Source organism: Acanthaster planci, linkage group LG09, assembly GCF_054643075.1.
Source record: "Acanthaster planci isolate LZ-2023a linkage group LG09, COTS_SCS, whole genome shotgun sequence".
In the NCBI taxonomy this organism is placed as follows: Eukaryota; Metazoa; Echinodermata; class Asteroidea; order Valvatida; family Acanthasteridae; genus Acanthaster; species Acanthaster planci.
Window position 1 is genome coordinate 3,901,096 of NC_141785.1, and position 14,538 is coordinate 3,915,633.

The following is a 14,538-nucleotide window of genomic DNA, read 5'->3' on the forward strand; positions in this document are numbered from 1 at the left end:
TAGTTAAAAATCCGATTTCTGTTAGGAATTAAAGAAACAGTAGTTTTATTCACAAAAACAACAATACAAGGTCTCACAAAAGTGCAATTATTCCAATTAAATCAATGAAGGTGCTTCGGCAAGGAGGGGCAACTTTATAACTATACAGTTAAAAATAATTCTGTTGAATTCCACGACATATGTATAACTTACAATGGACCCTAAATAAAAGTTATTATTTCCAGTCATGATCGAGTTAATAACGCTAGTCCACAAAAGATACGTCACTACATGAGACAAAACGGGACAAAGACTCTTCATTTTCCACCGTATTTTTCACACCACAATCACAAATGGATGCATAGTCTCAATGATATTTCGTACGACTTAGTCAAAGCAACTCTGTTTATTCCCACCTAAGGTACAACTTAGGAGATTGAAGGTGTCACTGATTTGACAAAGCATATCCTCATCGGGAGCAACTCGAGCCGGAAGAAAAACACCAGGCTGATTTTGCCACTTTCCACATGGACCCGGATTCCAAACTGTGCTGGTAAGCTGCTTGGAGGTCGTTTGTAATACTAGAAGCTTTTTCGGACTGTGCGTTCAAACAATGTTCCAAAACAAAAAAATTAGCGGTCTTCAACTGAAACATCTCTGTTACCACTCCTCTGGTCCCCTTGTAAATGTAGACGACATACATTTGGGTCATTCTATAAGTTTGGGGTCCAACGTGTGACATTTTTCTGTCCCAGTTACCTCTGACATGTATACCATCTGACATGTTTGACAACGGATGTATCACCGAAATTGGTTTCAGACTATTTTTATTTGTTTGGCAGGTAATTTGCAGTCCTTATTCAGTCTAGGAAATTGAACAATGAGTTCTAAACATTAAAAATCAAATGCCAGACGTTACAGGGATGGAAAAAAAATGGACCCCAAATTTATAGAATGGCCCATGTACCTTGAACAGGTTAAACACAGCTCATAAAATGACTTGAGAAAACGATGCAAGAAAACAAAAGTTAGCGTTTTTCCAAGGAGAACAAATCTTGAAATATTCCTTGTGCACCCTCTAGCTGTCAAAAATATTCTTTTGTGACAAGCTTTCCCTACCAGCGTACCATATCAAAATAATATACTCTGCCGTGCCCCTTGATTTCCAGACACTTTTGTAAGATACAAAAGAAACCCTTTCCTTATCACAACGTTTACACTGCCCATAATGCCGGACACACACTCTCTCTTTGTGACCCTTATCGCCTACTTTTTGAAGGAAGAATTGTGGGCGTAAACTGCTGATTTTTGAGCGTTTATATTTATGCTCCCCAAAAGGTACATAAAACTTCATGGCCTATAAAACAAACCAACCAAAAGCCCATCCATCAACTACCAGCACTCACACAAAAAATAAATGAAGATTTTATTTGTGTCCGCCCCCATCCCACACTATCGGAACATCGAACAAAAGAAGCACGGTTTAATAACAATGGACGCTTGATGTGAGTGCACCGTGTTGCTTTTGTTAGATGTTCGTAGTGTCATTTTGTTATGACTTCGACCTGTGCTTTTTGAATCTTTTAAAATTACACTGTACCTCTTTTTGGGATATTTCTTTAGTCGTGTATGAAATTTTAGTTTTGGTGGTGAATATTACAAATGTCAGCATTTATGCTGTTTTTATCAATAATATACCAGTGTGGGACTTGTGGGTTCTCCACACAACCTTTGACAATATATCCTGTCTTGCGGATGTTTGCTTACACATACTTATTTACTCAAGTTTTTTTCCCTTACATTCTGTACGACAGCAAATACAGTGATTTTCATTGAAATTTAGGAAACTTCTTTGAAGATAAAGATTTCCAAGATACAAGTACATCAGCCCGCAACCCCACAAAAACAAACATCTTAACAGCCTTTAAAATACGCATTTTTACATCACAAAACAATGCAAAAACGTGTGCATTTCAGTGCATCTAGATTTTGTTGTAACCGGCAAACCAACTACTGCAATCTTGTTTAAATTTAAGCTTGGGAGAAGCAACTGTCGTGGGGAGGTATAAATTCTCATACTCAGTTCACATAACACACATCATTATTATCATCATGCCACTTTCCACACAGCCTCCTATATAAAATAAATATTGGTCTTCCTGTGAAGCTGGAGTTTTGAGACAGGAAACAGTCTTTCGTTAAAATAACACGATCGACAAATACAGCATGCTCTAAAACAATCCCAAACAACAAGAAGAGGACTGTCCTACAGCATGAATGACAATTTGGTTTTTGTGTCTACAAAATCCCCAAATGCAACAAAATATTGAACTTCACAGTGAGACCTGTATCTCGGGGGGGGGGGGGCACCTTGCAACGGCTATTTTTTCACTTCCGTCTTTCAGCTTTCCTGTGTGAAATACTGTAGGACCAATGAAAGAAACTGGAACAATAATTTGGGCCAGTATTGGAAGACACAAACTCAAGCAAGCAGTGCAACAGGTGTATGCTTTTCCTTTCCTGGTGACCTCTGGCCTCGTGACATGCACTGATTTCTTGAATGGTGTTCCCGGCATAGACAAACGAGAGACTGGTGCAGCAAATGCACAGCTACACTGCACTGTTCCAGTATGTTACTTTAAAGGTTCCGGGTTCAAACTTTGCAATAGATGTCCTTTTGTTTTTACAACAAATATGGAATGAAATTCAACACAGTTAGTTTTCTTAAACTTTCAATAAATCTTTTTTGTCAAAGTCTGTTTTCAAAATGAATTCTCCTGAGATTAAACAGGACCAAAACCCCGTCAATTTTGAATAATTTCTTGCAGCAACAAGGTGTGCATTCGTTAGCATGAAGCAACACTGAACGAGGAGCAGCTGACCACCTGATCTTCCCCTAAGTGTCTAGGCACTGTTTTTGCGTTCAGGTGCAATAAAATTTGGCAACACTGAGACTTTAATGGTAAATTTGCAAATTCAATTTACGATGTAACTTCCCAGTCTACACTGTTGCTGTATCACATGAATTCACAGCATGTGTTGAGTCACCGACGCCTGGTATAGTCTGACATTGCGTCTTAGTGCCAGCATCACCAAGTGGGAACAACATAATCACCGCGGTCTGAAGAATCTGCACCTCATGTGATTCGGTAATGTTTTCAGACTACAGAACTAAAAGGCTTAAAATGAGTTTACACAGTGGACAAATCAGAGCAGAGGCTGAAATCGGACCTCTTACATGCCATTCAGTAAGGCTTTTTTCACAAGCCTTCGGGGGGCAAACACTGGGTATGCAGTGTTATAATACAAGTCGGACAGGGCAAAACATCCAAACTTCATTTCAACTGTTGACATATGAATGCATCGTGCTTGGTTCTGTCAAAGAGCAATTGTATGGTTGAAGAAATTGTGGGTAAAAAACCCGCCCCCCGCAGCATTTTTGAGTAAGAACATGTGACATTAAGTGGATAAATAATCATAAACCTTACATGCTACACGCTCAACCCATGAAAATGGACCAAGGCCATCTTTTTTTGAAAAACAGGGTTCATACAAACGGAGATCATCGGTCAATTTCATAACTAATAACACATTTCAAAGGTTAAAAAAAAAGAATCAGGCTGCAGTTTTGGCTGGCACCCCTTTTGGCAAGGCTTTTATATGGGGTCTTTGACAATCACATTTTACTTGACAAAGGATGCAGTTTATCATTGTGCAAATTTTCTCAGCAAGATAAACAGCCCCAGTACCCTTGGGAACCCTGCAGAGCTCTGGTCAACACATCTCAAACACAGACTTTGAATGTGATGAAGTTGTATTGCATTTACGTGTGAATGCATCTTCCTACCCCTGGTACTTCGAACTAGTGCAGAAAAATGTTCATCTCTCCAATCATGATAACGGACCTGCCTGGGAGAGTTTAGACACTTGTCTTATAAGATAATTACTTCTTGCTGGTAAATGCTCAACTGTTGAGTAAAGTGAAGAGTTTGTATAAAATAATTGCACCAAAAGAGGCCCCCTGCAACATCGGAATCTACTGGTATGGTCCCTTAAACAAATCCTGAGACTATGCAAGACATTTCAGGGCAGAATGACACCACTATGGGGGAGGGGAGACAAGTGGCAGGATGGAGCAGACTGGAGAATTTAAGAGTAGAATCAAAACTGTGATAGAACCCAAATCAACGTGGCAAATGGATTGTATGAACCAGGATGGTGAAAATTTAAATATCCCACATGCAAAGCCCTGGCTGTGATGAAAACAGATGGCACAAACCCTACATGACATAACTGCGCAATAAAAATATGCTGAAATCACACACTACCCTCCTTGTACTCTTGGGCCAAGACGGCAGAATGTAATAGCTCGATCGAGTCCGCTGTCAGGTTCTGCCGTCTTGGCCCAAGACTACCTTCCTCGGGTCTTCGGAGCCTAATTTGTGATGCAACCTAAGTGGGATGAAAAGTCCATGTTCCATCGGGCACACAAAATGGTGGCTATGCCCCTTCAGAGTGACCATGCATCATATTAAAACCACAGTTCTGAATACAATAATTCAACTGTGTAGTAGCAGAAGCCACAACAAGGCATGTGTAAATTTATCCTTTAAACAAGGCTCAGTTGGCCAACAATATCTCCAGTAGGATTCAAGGTTTAGAAATACTACACTGTTGCATCTCCAGCTTGGATTACTAGAAAATCAGTACATTACACCCACAATGAATTCTGAGATCCCTCCTTACTGCAATGGTTCAAAAAGCTGCATCATTATGACAAATACAAACATCGCATCCCTGCTAAATCACACGCACATGTACAGGTGCATATATTCACAGACTTAAGCCTCAGAAATTTCTTCCACTCCCCACACCCCACAAAATTACAAACTGTTGTGTAACTTTAAACAATGTACATGTATATAATCCAACATTGCACACACAAAATATTGCAATGTTGCCCTTAGAATTATCTAAATATATGTCTGAGCACGTTGGGGGCACGTGGCCTAGTGGTTAGGGTTTGTAGCTTCTGATCCCAGGGTCAGGGGTTTGAATCCAGCTTGTGGCAGCATGTCGTGATCTTGGGCAAGTCACTTTACCCCTGCATGTATGTAGGGGTAAATTAGGAGTAAATGGGTACCTGTGAGGGCAGACACGGTTATGTTTAGCCATTTGCGCTGAAATGGCAGCACTGGGCTAGTATTCTCCCCAGGGAGCTGAAATGGTTTCAGGAATGCTCAGATGATGTGAGTGCAATGTGCAGGGGTAATGCTATTAAGCGCATGGAGACATTCCGTAATATGCGCTGAGAACTCACTATTATGTTTATTATTATAATTATTATTATATTCATCTAATCAATTATGCAGGTCTGACAGGTCTGTTATCTGTTTTTGCAATTAATGATTCATTATAAAAATCTTTGGAGTGTAACCTGATTGCTGACATAGTAATCTGCTCATGTAATTATTGCCAGTCTAGACTTTCACTTGACAGATTCAAGTCATTTTAAGAGTCTGTATTGCCAAACCTCCATCATTTTCATGGAACCATAATTTTGAGTAACTATTTCTTTACAGAAAAATGGAAAAGAATTTTCACACAATGATTCAAGTCTACTTGTTTTGCTTTTATCTAATGGCTTTAATTGCACAGCAATGCTCTTGACGAAAAAAATCCTGCCCTTCGGAATCAATTTGGACATGTAAATTACAAGTAAATGTAATGTTTTTGTGATGAGTTTGCTGTTCTATGCTCTTCATTTTTAAAAAGCTCATTATAAACGTCAGTCATACATGTATCCCAAATCTCAAGTCCAAATTACAAGCTAACTAAAAGATAACGCACGGGAAAATTTTATGATTTGAAAGTATGCAATGCGTTATGCAATGTTTTGATTTACAAATATTCTACCCTGTTAGCCCATATCTCTGCACATTATCTCTTGGCCGTAAGTCCACACTTGCCAAATAATAAATCTGCAAAACGTGTTTATTCTGAAGGCTCAAAATCACACTAGCAAAGTACAACTGCTATAAAAGTCAAGTGGCGCTCCCTGTCATAAAGGTTTGTACATCATTTATGTACACATGAGGCACAGATGTGACACAGTATAAATACCATTTGTTGGCAGGGTAATTAAGCAAAGCAGATTTACATGTGCATGAACTTAACCATCCCCAAGCAGCCAACTCCAACACCAGGGTTTGTGGGAATCTGTTAGGATATGACTCCTGCACTGGTACTGGCTGTGTTTTATGTGGGATTAGGCATACTACAAGTAAACGTGAGTCCAACTGTTTATGTGCACAGTTTGCTGTAGAGTTTTGCAGGGATGTGGAAGGTTGCTGGTATAAATCATCCTAGGGAGTTAAGCCAATTTCGTTCAACCATTGAAGAATAAAATATATACATTCCTCCCTGATTCAACTAAGTTAAACAGGGCACTATCATCATCGGATGAAGTAAGAGTCCCGACAGATTCTTTGCAAGTTGCATAATGAATGAATGCATTCACAGACTTCGTTATGATTGCTGGTTCATACTTGGTGCATAAATTTATGATGTCACATCAAATGTTTGTGCTGCAGATATGCAACGGTTGAAAAGATTCCATCTGATGCAAATTTTGCTGCAAAGGTTTCGTGGTGTCAAATTTGTGTTGCTTTTTCATTCTTCTGAATGGCAGGTTCATACTTCCCCTGAAGTATGAACCAGCCTTAACCCTCAAAAAGACAATTTTCCAATATAGTTCTGGCCGAGGTCTCAAGAGGTTGTGGTCATTATTGCTGCATATGCCACTTCTGACACCATTCTGTTTAAGTAGCCCTATGTCACCTCACTGAGGGTCAATCCTTGTGCCCATCCAGAGGCCATTAAGATACCTACATATACAACGGCAAGAACATGCACAAGAAGCCACAGAGTGCATACAACAAGTTTCCAACTGGATTTGCACAAACTTGTCACAGGTGCCATCTGTTGTTTGTTGCCTCGGTGACAAGATTGCATTCCATTTCATGAAACTCATGTCAACCAATCAGGCTTTTTGTTGTCCACTTCTCAACCTCCTCCACAGGGCAATGACACTTGGACAGTACTTCCATATGGTCAAGACCAAGACCACCCATAAAAAAATATCTGGATACTGCCCAAACTAATACACTGCCAACCATACTTGCTTACCAAAATGATCAGATGACGCAAACTAGTTCTTTTGAAATTCTTAAAAATGGCACGTAACAAATACAACACCCTACTACTGTACTCTACTGTACATTTTCTTTGGGTAATTTTTTTCCCTTAAAAACCAGCAAATGCAAAAATACTTAATAGTTAAAAAAGACAGCAATGTCCCCTCAAGGCAGTATAGAAAGGCAGTGGTGGACGGTCACTCAATGTTCAACCAAACTTGTTGGTTGTGGATCTGAATGTCTCTACAAATCCCAGGCTAATCAAACTACAAGGCAAGATTATCAAGTCTCACTGTCTACATAAATATACACCCAGGCAGTGTACAGCCTCATCAAGTTGTCAGTGACACACTTTATATACATTTTGTATATTTTTACATTTTAAATCTAAATTTTACATTTTGTAGCTGACCCACACGTTTTAATTTTACTGTTGAATTTTTTACTCTTCTGGCACCCTGCTTTAATAATTTCTGGCTCTCGTACCAAGATGACAATGACTGAAGCTGGGCAGAGTGATCCTACCTTCTCCAGCGAAGTTGTCCAAAGATGAGTTGTTTTCTTCGAGATGCATTTCTCCATGACAACACCGTAGCATTCGCAACGGGTAATGGCGGAGCCTGCTATAATGCAGTCACACGGAGCCAGTCAAAATTTTCAATCTGCCCGAAGAAAACAGAAGTGATCTTTTAAATGGCCTTGTCACAAAACAAGATGCTTAATCTCTAGGTTTGTAGTCTTATGCAAATTTGCAGGGTTTGTCATTTTCAGAGATGGACCTCATAAGCTAAGGGCCTTTTTCTTACACATGGATCTAATGCTGGTTTGCACCATCCATTAGGCAAATTTTGGTGTCCGTCAACCAACAACAGATCACCGATGGTGATCCAGATCTATGTGAAACAAACACGACCTAAGACTGCAGGTGTTGTCAGCATGTGACCACATAATATTGATTGCCACCTCAAGTCATGGGAAATGTCATAGCTTACTGATTAAAGACCAACTCCAACGATGCTAACTTTTCTCATATTGAATCAGATGAACAGAAGAGCCAAGTCTAATAAAAGGGACCCATATCAATATCTCCTTTGCAATACATGTTTCGTGTTAATAAAACACAGTTTTTTTATCCAGTTTTCCTGCGAGTCCAGTCCCGTATTGTCAAAATGGATATGTCGTCACAACTCATCAGTATCTAATGAATATTGATTTCTGTGATGTATTACCGTTGAAGAAGAAATACCACAGTACGCGCGCTATATGCATCCATAGCACGCATAGCTGCGGACGACAGCACAAACTTGAAGAATGCTCTCATTCATTGGAAACTCAAAGACACTCAATCCCGGTTCTTTCACAGATTTTCTAGAACATCCACCAATGATGCATAATTTGGGCATTATTGTAAGTCATGAAGAAAGGATCCAGGACACAGATCATTCCCCGCTATGCACTGCACACACATGTAGCTCCATGTTCATGTATGTTTGTAGTGGAACCAGTTGTGCCACGGATACCAGTTTCAATGTTTTCTCTGGTATTACATCATACAAATTTTGTTTCTCAACAGCGCCGCCAGCGTTCAGATTGTGGAAATTTTTCAGAAAACTCTAAGACACCGTTCAAAAGTTTTGACAAAATTACAAAAATAAAAATGCAACACAGACAGGATTTGGTAATGAATATATGATTTATTACACAGTAAATGTAGTAATAGTTCATTTTCAAAACTTTTAAAACCATTGGAGTTGGTCTTTAAGACTTGACATTGCCTGACTGCTAATGGATTTTCTAACATGGAAGCCAAAACCAGCTCCTATAAGCCAGGAGTACTCTTTTCTTTTGTTGTTTTTTGTCGCTCCTACTAACATTGAGCTCCGTGGACTGCTTGTCGCAGATGAACTTCTTGCCGTTCTTGGTCCGGCGGGCCAGGGTGGCCGGCAGCTTCCTCTTGAGGAAGCTCTTGGGCTGCAGCTTGCGCTTCTGCAGCTGCTCAAAGTTGAGGGGCCGCAGGAAGCTCAGCTCCTTGAGGGCTGGGAGGGACTGGAGGCGCTCCAGGGCATCTTTGCACAAAAGCTGCCAGAGGAGCAAACGAAAGAAAAATACAAGGTTCCAGAAAATCTGATGGTGGGGCATTCCACCTCCTAAATGGTAACTGCGTGTTAACCTGATGTAACATTTCAAATAACTTAGCATGCTTCCGAGAAAATAACGTGAACTTCAAAACAAATAGGATACAGGTGAACAGATCATAAGATCCAAGTCCTGCATGTACTTGTGACATGACAACAATCATGAAGCAAAGTGCAGCTTATCAATTGCACATGTTTTGTCTGAATAAACAATTACAATAAATTTGTTCTTTGATAAATTTGTAGGGTGGCGTATGGCCTAGTGGTTGGGTTTTTTGACAACCGATCATAGGGTTGAGACGGTGTGACCCTAGGCAAATACCAACACCCTTTTCGTCTCTCTCTGCCTGCGCGTATAAATGGGTAGCTGAGAAAGCACAGGGAACACATCCATTCTGGATGCCGACTTGTACCAGCATCACCGGCTGAACAGATTAACAAAAGTACTAGCAAAGTGCTTTGAGATCACTGCTACAATGGAAAGCACTACATCTGCCCTGAGTCGAAGCGCACCCTCACCGGTTAAAGAAAGGCAGACTGGTACAAAGTTTTCCAACTGAATTCTTGCACACGCTCGTTGTGCACGCCTAGACCATACTTTCCAGAATGAATCTATTGTACATACTCGGCATGCTCCGTGCTCCGCGCCTATGCGGTGAGCTCGTACCAAAGGACTTTCAGTTTCATTTAAAAACATGCCCTCTTTTGTTCCTGCTCGGAGCAGATAAGGATAAAGTTAATGTATTATCTGTTGAGTGAATGTTTTGACTTTGTTTTATCTGATACATCTGATGTTATTAGCTATGACTGATGAACTGATTGGTTGATGTTACATGTAGCAAGGGACAAATTTGTCTAAGGTTTATATTACTGATTGTCTTACTGAACAAATGACCATTGTTTTTAATGGTGAAACTGAACGAATGACTGTTGCTTTTTGGATTAAATAAATGACTATGTTCGATTTTGACTGATGTGTAAAGCAACTATGGAAATCAATTTGAAGTAATCAATGGAAGACTTGTACTACATGGCATTGTGGGGAAGACCAATCTACGCTGACAGGGGAACTTTCCCCCGACAGGTTGTGGCTCTAATTTCCACAATGCAAATATTGCAAAAGCTTCAGTAAGCCAAAATTTTGTGAAATACAAGGCTAAACTTGTAAACAACTGTAGGTCTTGATATCAGCGGAACACCTGTTCATGTCAAATAGAATCATTATTTTTCAGTAAACCTGGCAGCATGAATTTAAACAGATAAAAAATGCTCTCTGAACACACTCAATGTGTCACAGCCATCTGTTTGGCATTCATTTTTAAATTATAGATCATACACGTAACAAACTGGAGCCACCTGTCTCCACCTATAATTCATATGTCTCAACAGTCTCATATTTTCTGCTGAGAAATATCATACCAACAGAAATTACCAAGCCCTGAGGAAATGTTTCATATGTGATTCAGGGATGGGGTTGAAACCGTTGCAAACCAGAGAACCAGAGCACAGTTTTATAGCTGGAAATTAATTGACATTGGTAAAAGAAATTTCTGTGCAAGACCTTAAGGTGACAAAACTGCAGACTCCTGTGATTAAAGTTCGCACACGGAGTCTGGTTAACGACATCGCTTCTGCGTTCTGTATCCAAGTCTATGAAGGTGCTGATCCCGAGACTCCAGCTAAACATTGAGGGGGCAGTGTGCCACTGCACTGCACCAAGATGAGTTTCTTGGATTAGAATGAAATGAAAGAGATTGTGGAGACTGTAGTATGTTTCCACAGCATTTTGGGCCCCCAAATCATTCAAGTGTGAAGTGTCCACCCAATATCATTCACGTGTGAAGTCTTCACAACTATGGAATAAGAACATGTGTTGAACATGCAGTCCTTTGAAACAGTCCGCTGACAAATACATGTACAAATACAGTCACACTTCCGAGCAACCCAGAAACAGGTTTGTGTACGTACATTGTACAAACCAATGTTACATTTGGTCTTTCTCCCTGGAATGACATCACGATTTTACTCATGAATATGGAAATATCATTTGCATGAATAACAAAAAGGCAGTAAAATACCCTTGGGAGTAGGTAAACAAAAGTTGAAATGAGGTTAACTCAGACACAAAGGTGCATTTTGAAACTTTGTATTAAAACAAAATGGATTGAAGATACCCTTTAAATTATGTCTGGCGTTTTGTTTGTTAGAGTGCGCTGTAAGCACACATAGTTTTCAAGAGGCTCCTTCCTTCGCATTGGCTTGAAGTATGCATACACAGACACATAAACAATTTAGTTCACATGGTGTCAAATGTCATGAATGACAGCCAGGCAATTCTCCAACTCCCTGTCAGATCTGGAGAGCGTTTCCAGGCTAAATCCAAAACTCACCTGTGTGATCATCTCATTAGCCTCGGCACTGCAGGAGGTGGGTAGTGAGTATTCCGTGTGCAGCACCTTGCTGCACATGAGATGGTGGTTGGGGGCACCCTTGACGGGGAAGCTGCCGGTCAGCAGGGTGTAGGTGATGATGCCCAGGGACCACCAGTCGATGGCATGGTAGTAGGGGTCCTCACGGAGGATCTCTGGGGCTGTGTCAATTTGGTTGAAAAACCAAGATATCAGGACTTGAAGCTTTATACGGAAGGGTTGCACAGTGAAGTGGTGCATTCAGTGAGAAACAGTAATTGCACCTTCCTTTCGGGAAGGGAACAATTCTTTCATCCATGTCAGAAAAAATCTCCATCTTGCCCCCCCCTCCAAGTCAACACAGTTTATCTCAATCCTCCAAAATTCCAGCACATTCAGGGTTATCATGTGCATGACATGCTTCCATGTATGTCCCCCCCACATATTCAAACTTTGAGTTAAACTGGACTTTCAAAGATTTCATGGGAAGATATGGACAGGAAGGCTAACATGAAATGGATGTACAGTAGATTTTATCCCTAAATGTGAGTAATGACCGAGGACGGGGTAATTATTTGAATTTTTTTAAACTACTGTCACAACTTCAGTCCGACACTTTGAGATTGTTCTTTTTGAAACCGCGTTGATTTTAAGGACTTTCCTGTGTCTTGAGAGGAAAAGCAAAGCACTTTTTTTTCCAAGAATCAAAAAATCCAAGAACCTTTCAAGGCTGTGCTTGAATCCTTAAGAAAATATCAAGTAACAGTGAATGATGGAAATTTTTGTTTTGCTATGAATAAAAATGCCTTTGTATGACTTTTGCTTTCTGTTCTGGGTGAACACTTACCCATATACTGCAGCGTGCCGCATATCGTGTTAGTTCTTGTGCCCCGTTTCAACCACTTGGCCAGACCAAAATCTGTCAGTCTGATGTGGCCATCATGGTCCAGTAGAATATTCTCCATCTGACATGTCAAATTGAAAAATAGCCAATTCTGGGGTTTCAATTACCATTATTTTAAATAGACTAGGCCATGTTGCTCCTTGGAGCAAGAAGAACATCTTTGCACAAGCCATTTGTGGCCCCAAATGCTGGTCCCTTAAATTCCCTACCAACAAGTCACACGACTACATGCACACCTTCATGATAAGGTGAGCGTTTTTAAGCTGACGCTCAGATCCGCCGACCTTCCAGATTCAGAACTGGAAAAAAATAAACATTTTTATTTTGAGACGTCTTGGATCCTGTGACCAACAATTCATCAATATTAATATAATTTTTTTACTTTTCCTTTTTTATGTGGCTCTGCTGTCTGACCGATGGTGAAGTCCCCAATTTCAATTTTGTGAGCTTTGGTCTTCGGCGGCTAGTGCAAGTGGTAAGGGACACCTCTTTTCTTTTTTTTTAGAATTTTTTTTTCATGTTATCTTCCTTCCGGCTCAAAGAGCCTTATTTGGTTTTTCTTGACAACATAGAAAATACTGTTTTCATGTTGTTTTTGTCCCGTCCCCCTCCAAAATTTTTCTACAAAAAATCTAAACACCAAAGATGATGCTCGCCTAAACATACATGGATAGCATCTGGGCATAATGAGACACAATCTAGTGGGCCTGCAATAATGTGATGTACAGTGAATGGCAAGGCTGTGAGACGGTTAAAAAAAAAACAGGGAAAATGAACCGAACAAAACAAACAACAGGAACAAGGGTGGAGAGTTTTTTCCCAATATGCCCTCCCTCATCAAACATCCCAGGCTGTATTGCACTTCATACCAAATCACGATGAAACAGTTGTATGTTATTTTCTGTCACTTGTTGTGTTTCCTGGCAATTGTTTGTACACGTAGATTAAATGCCCCTGCCGTGGATTTGTCGATTCCTTTACATCATCAGGGGTGTGAGAGGTCACTTAAAATTACAGCTGAAAACAGCTGGCAAAAACCTAAAATGTAAAATGTTCCCACACTTTTGTACAGACCAGGTGTACAAAAAAGCTGAAATTCACAGTCAACAGCTGAAAAAAAAGAAGCTGAAATCAGCTAAAAGGCTGAATTCTCACACCCCAGCATAATACCCACATTAGTTTTCAGGCTGTTGTGTCGTACACAATCATGGCAAGTTAAGAAAGTTGTACTAAGTTTGATTTCCCCACTTGGAAGCAGGTTCTCTTACAAGTGCAATTTGAAAGTAAAATGCAAATAAACACAAATGGTAATAAAATCAGCATTCTCATGTCTCAAACACAATCAAAAGACAATACAACTTGACGAATATCATGCTACAAGATCAGGGCTTAAACATATGGAAATTTGCATTTGTTTCTTGTACATGCAATTGAGAAAAGGAACTTCAGAAGTGCGAGCTACGTGAGGACTATGCATAATATGCAGGGTTCAAATGCACGCAAGCACATTACATATCCTTTGGCCTAAAAAGCTACCTGTGTGATTCAAACGGCATGTAATTATGGACCATGTAAATGGTGAGGATCGGTTCTACTTTTGCCTTGTAAGGAAACTCTGTTATGTAAGTTCTTTGTCTGGCAATTCTGGGCCCAGGAATCACTGGTAGATATACACTGCGCAGTGTATTACAGCCGGATACAAATACTGCTCAGCATGCACATTTAAGCTAAATGTGAACACAAAATAAACCTCAAGTGTCAACCTATGCCAAAGTACACCCACATGCATGGGGGAGGGGGCATATTTTTTGTCAATTTATTAATATATCGAATGTTGTCCATGTATGAATGGCACAGAGGAAAATATGATATGAGCAATGCTACTGGACAATACATTTTAGGACAAGAACATGAAG

General features: G+C 40.1%; 1 protein-coding gene across 1 annotated transcript in view; it reads right to left on the reverse strand.

Moving 5' to 3' along the window:
- The window catches only part of LOC110985329 (ribosomal protein S6 kinase-related protein-like), a 22,031-nt gene continuing 7,493 nt past the window's right edge, over positions 1 to 14,538 (reverse strand). The window contains exons 8-11 of the mRNA XM_022246288.2: positions 12,566 to 12,683; positions 11,701 to 11,900; positions 9,048 to 9,254; positions 1 to 7,837 (exon numbers count right to left, since the gene is read on the reverse strand). Of these exons, the coding sequence (XP_022101980.2) occupies positions 7,799 to 7,837; positions 9,048 to 9,254; positions 11,701 to 11,900; positions 12,566 to 12,683 (564 nt within the window). The 3' untranslated portion in view covers positions 1 to 7,798. The remainder of the gene's footprint in view (positions 7,838 to 9,047; positions 9,255 to 11,700; positions 11,901 to 12,565; positions 12,684 to 14,538) is intronic.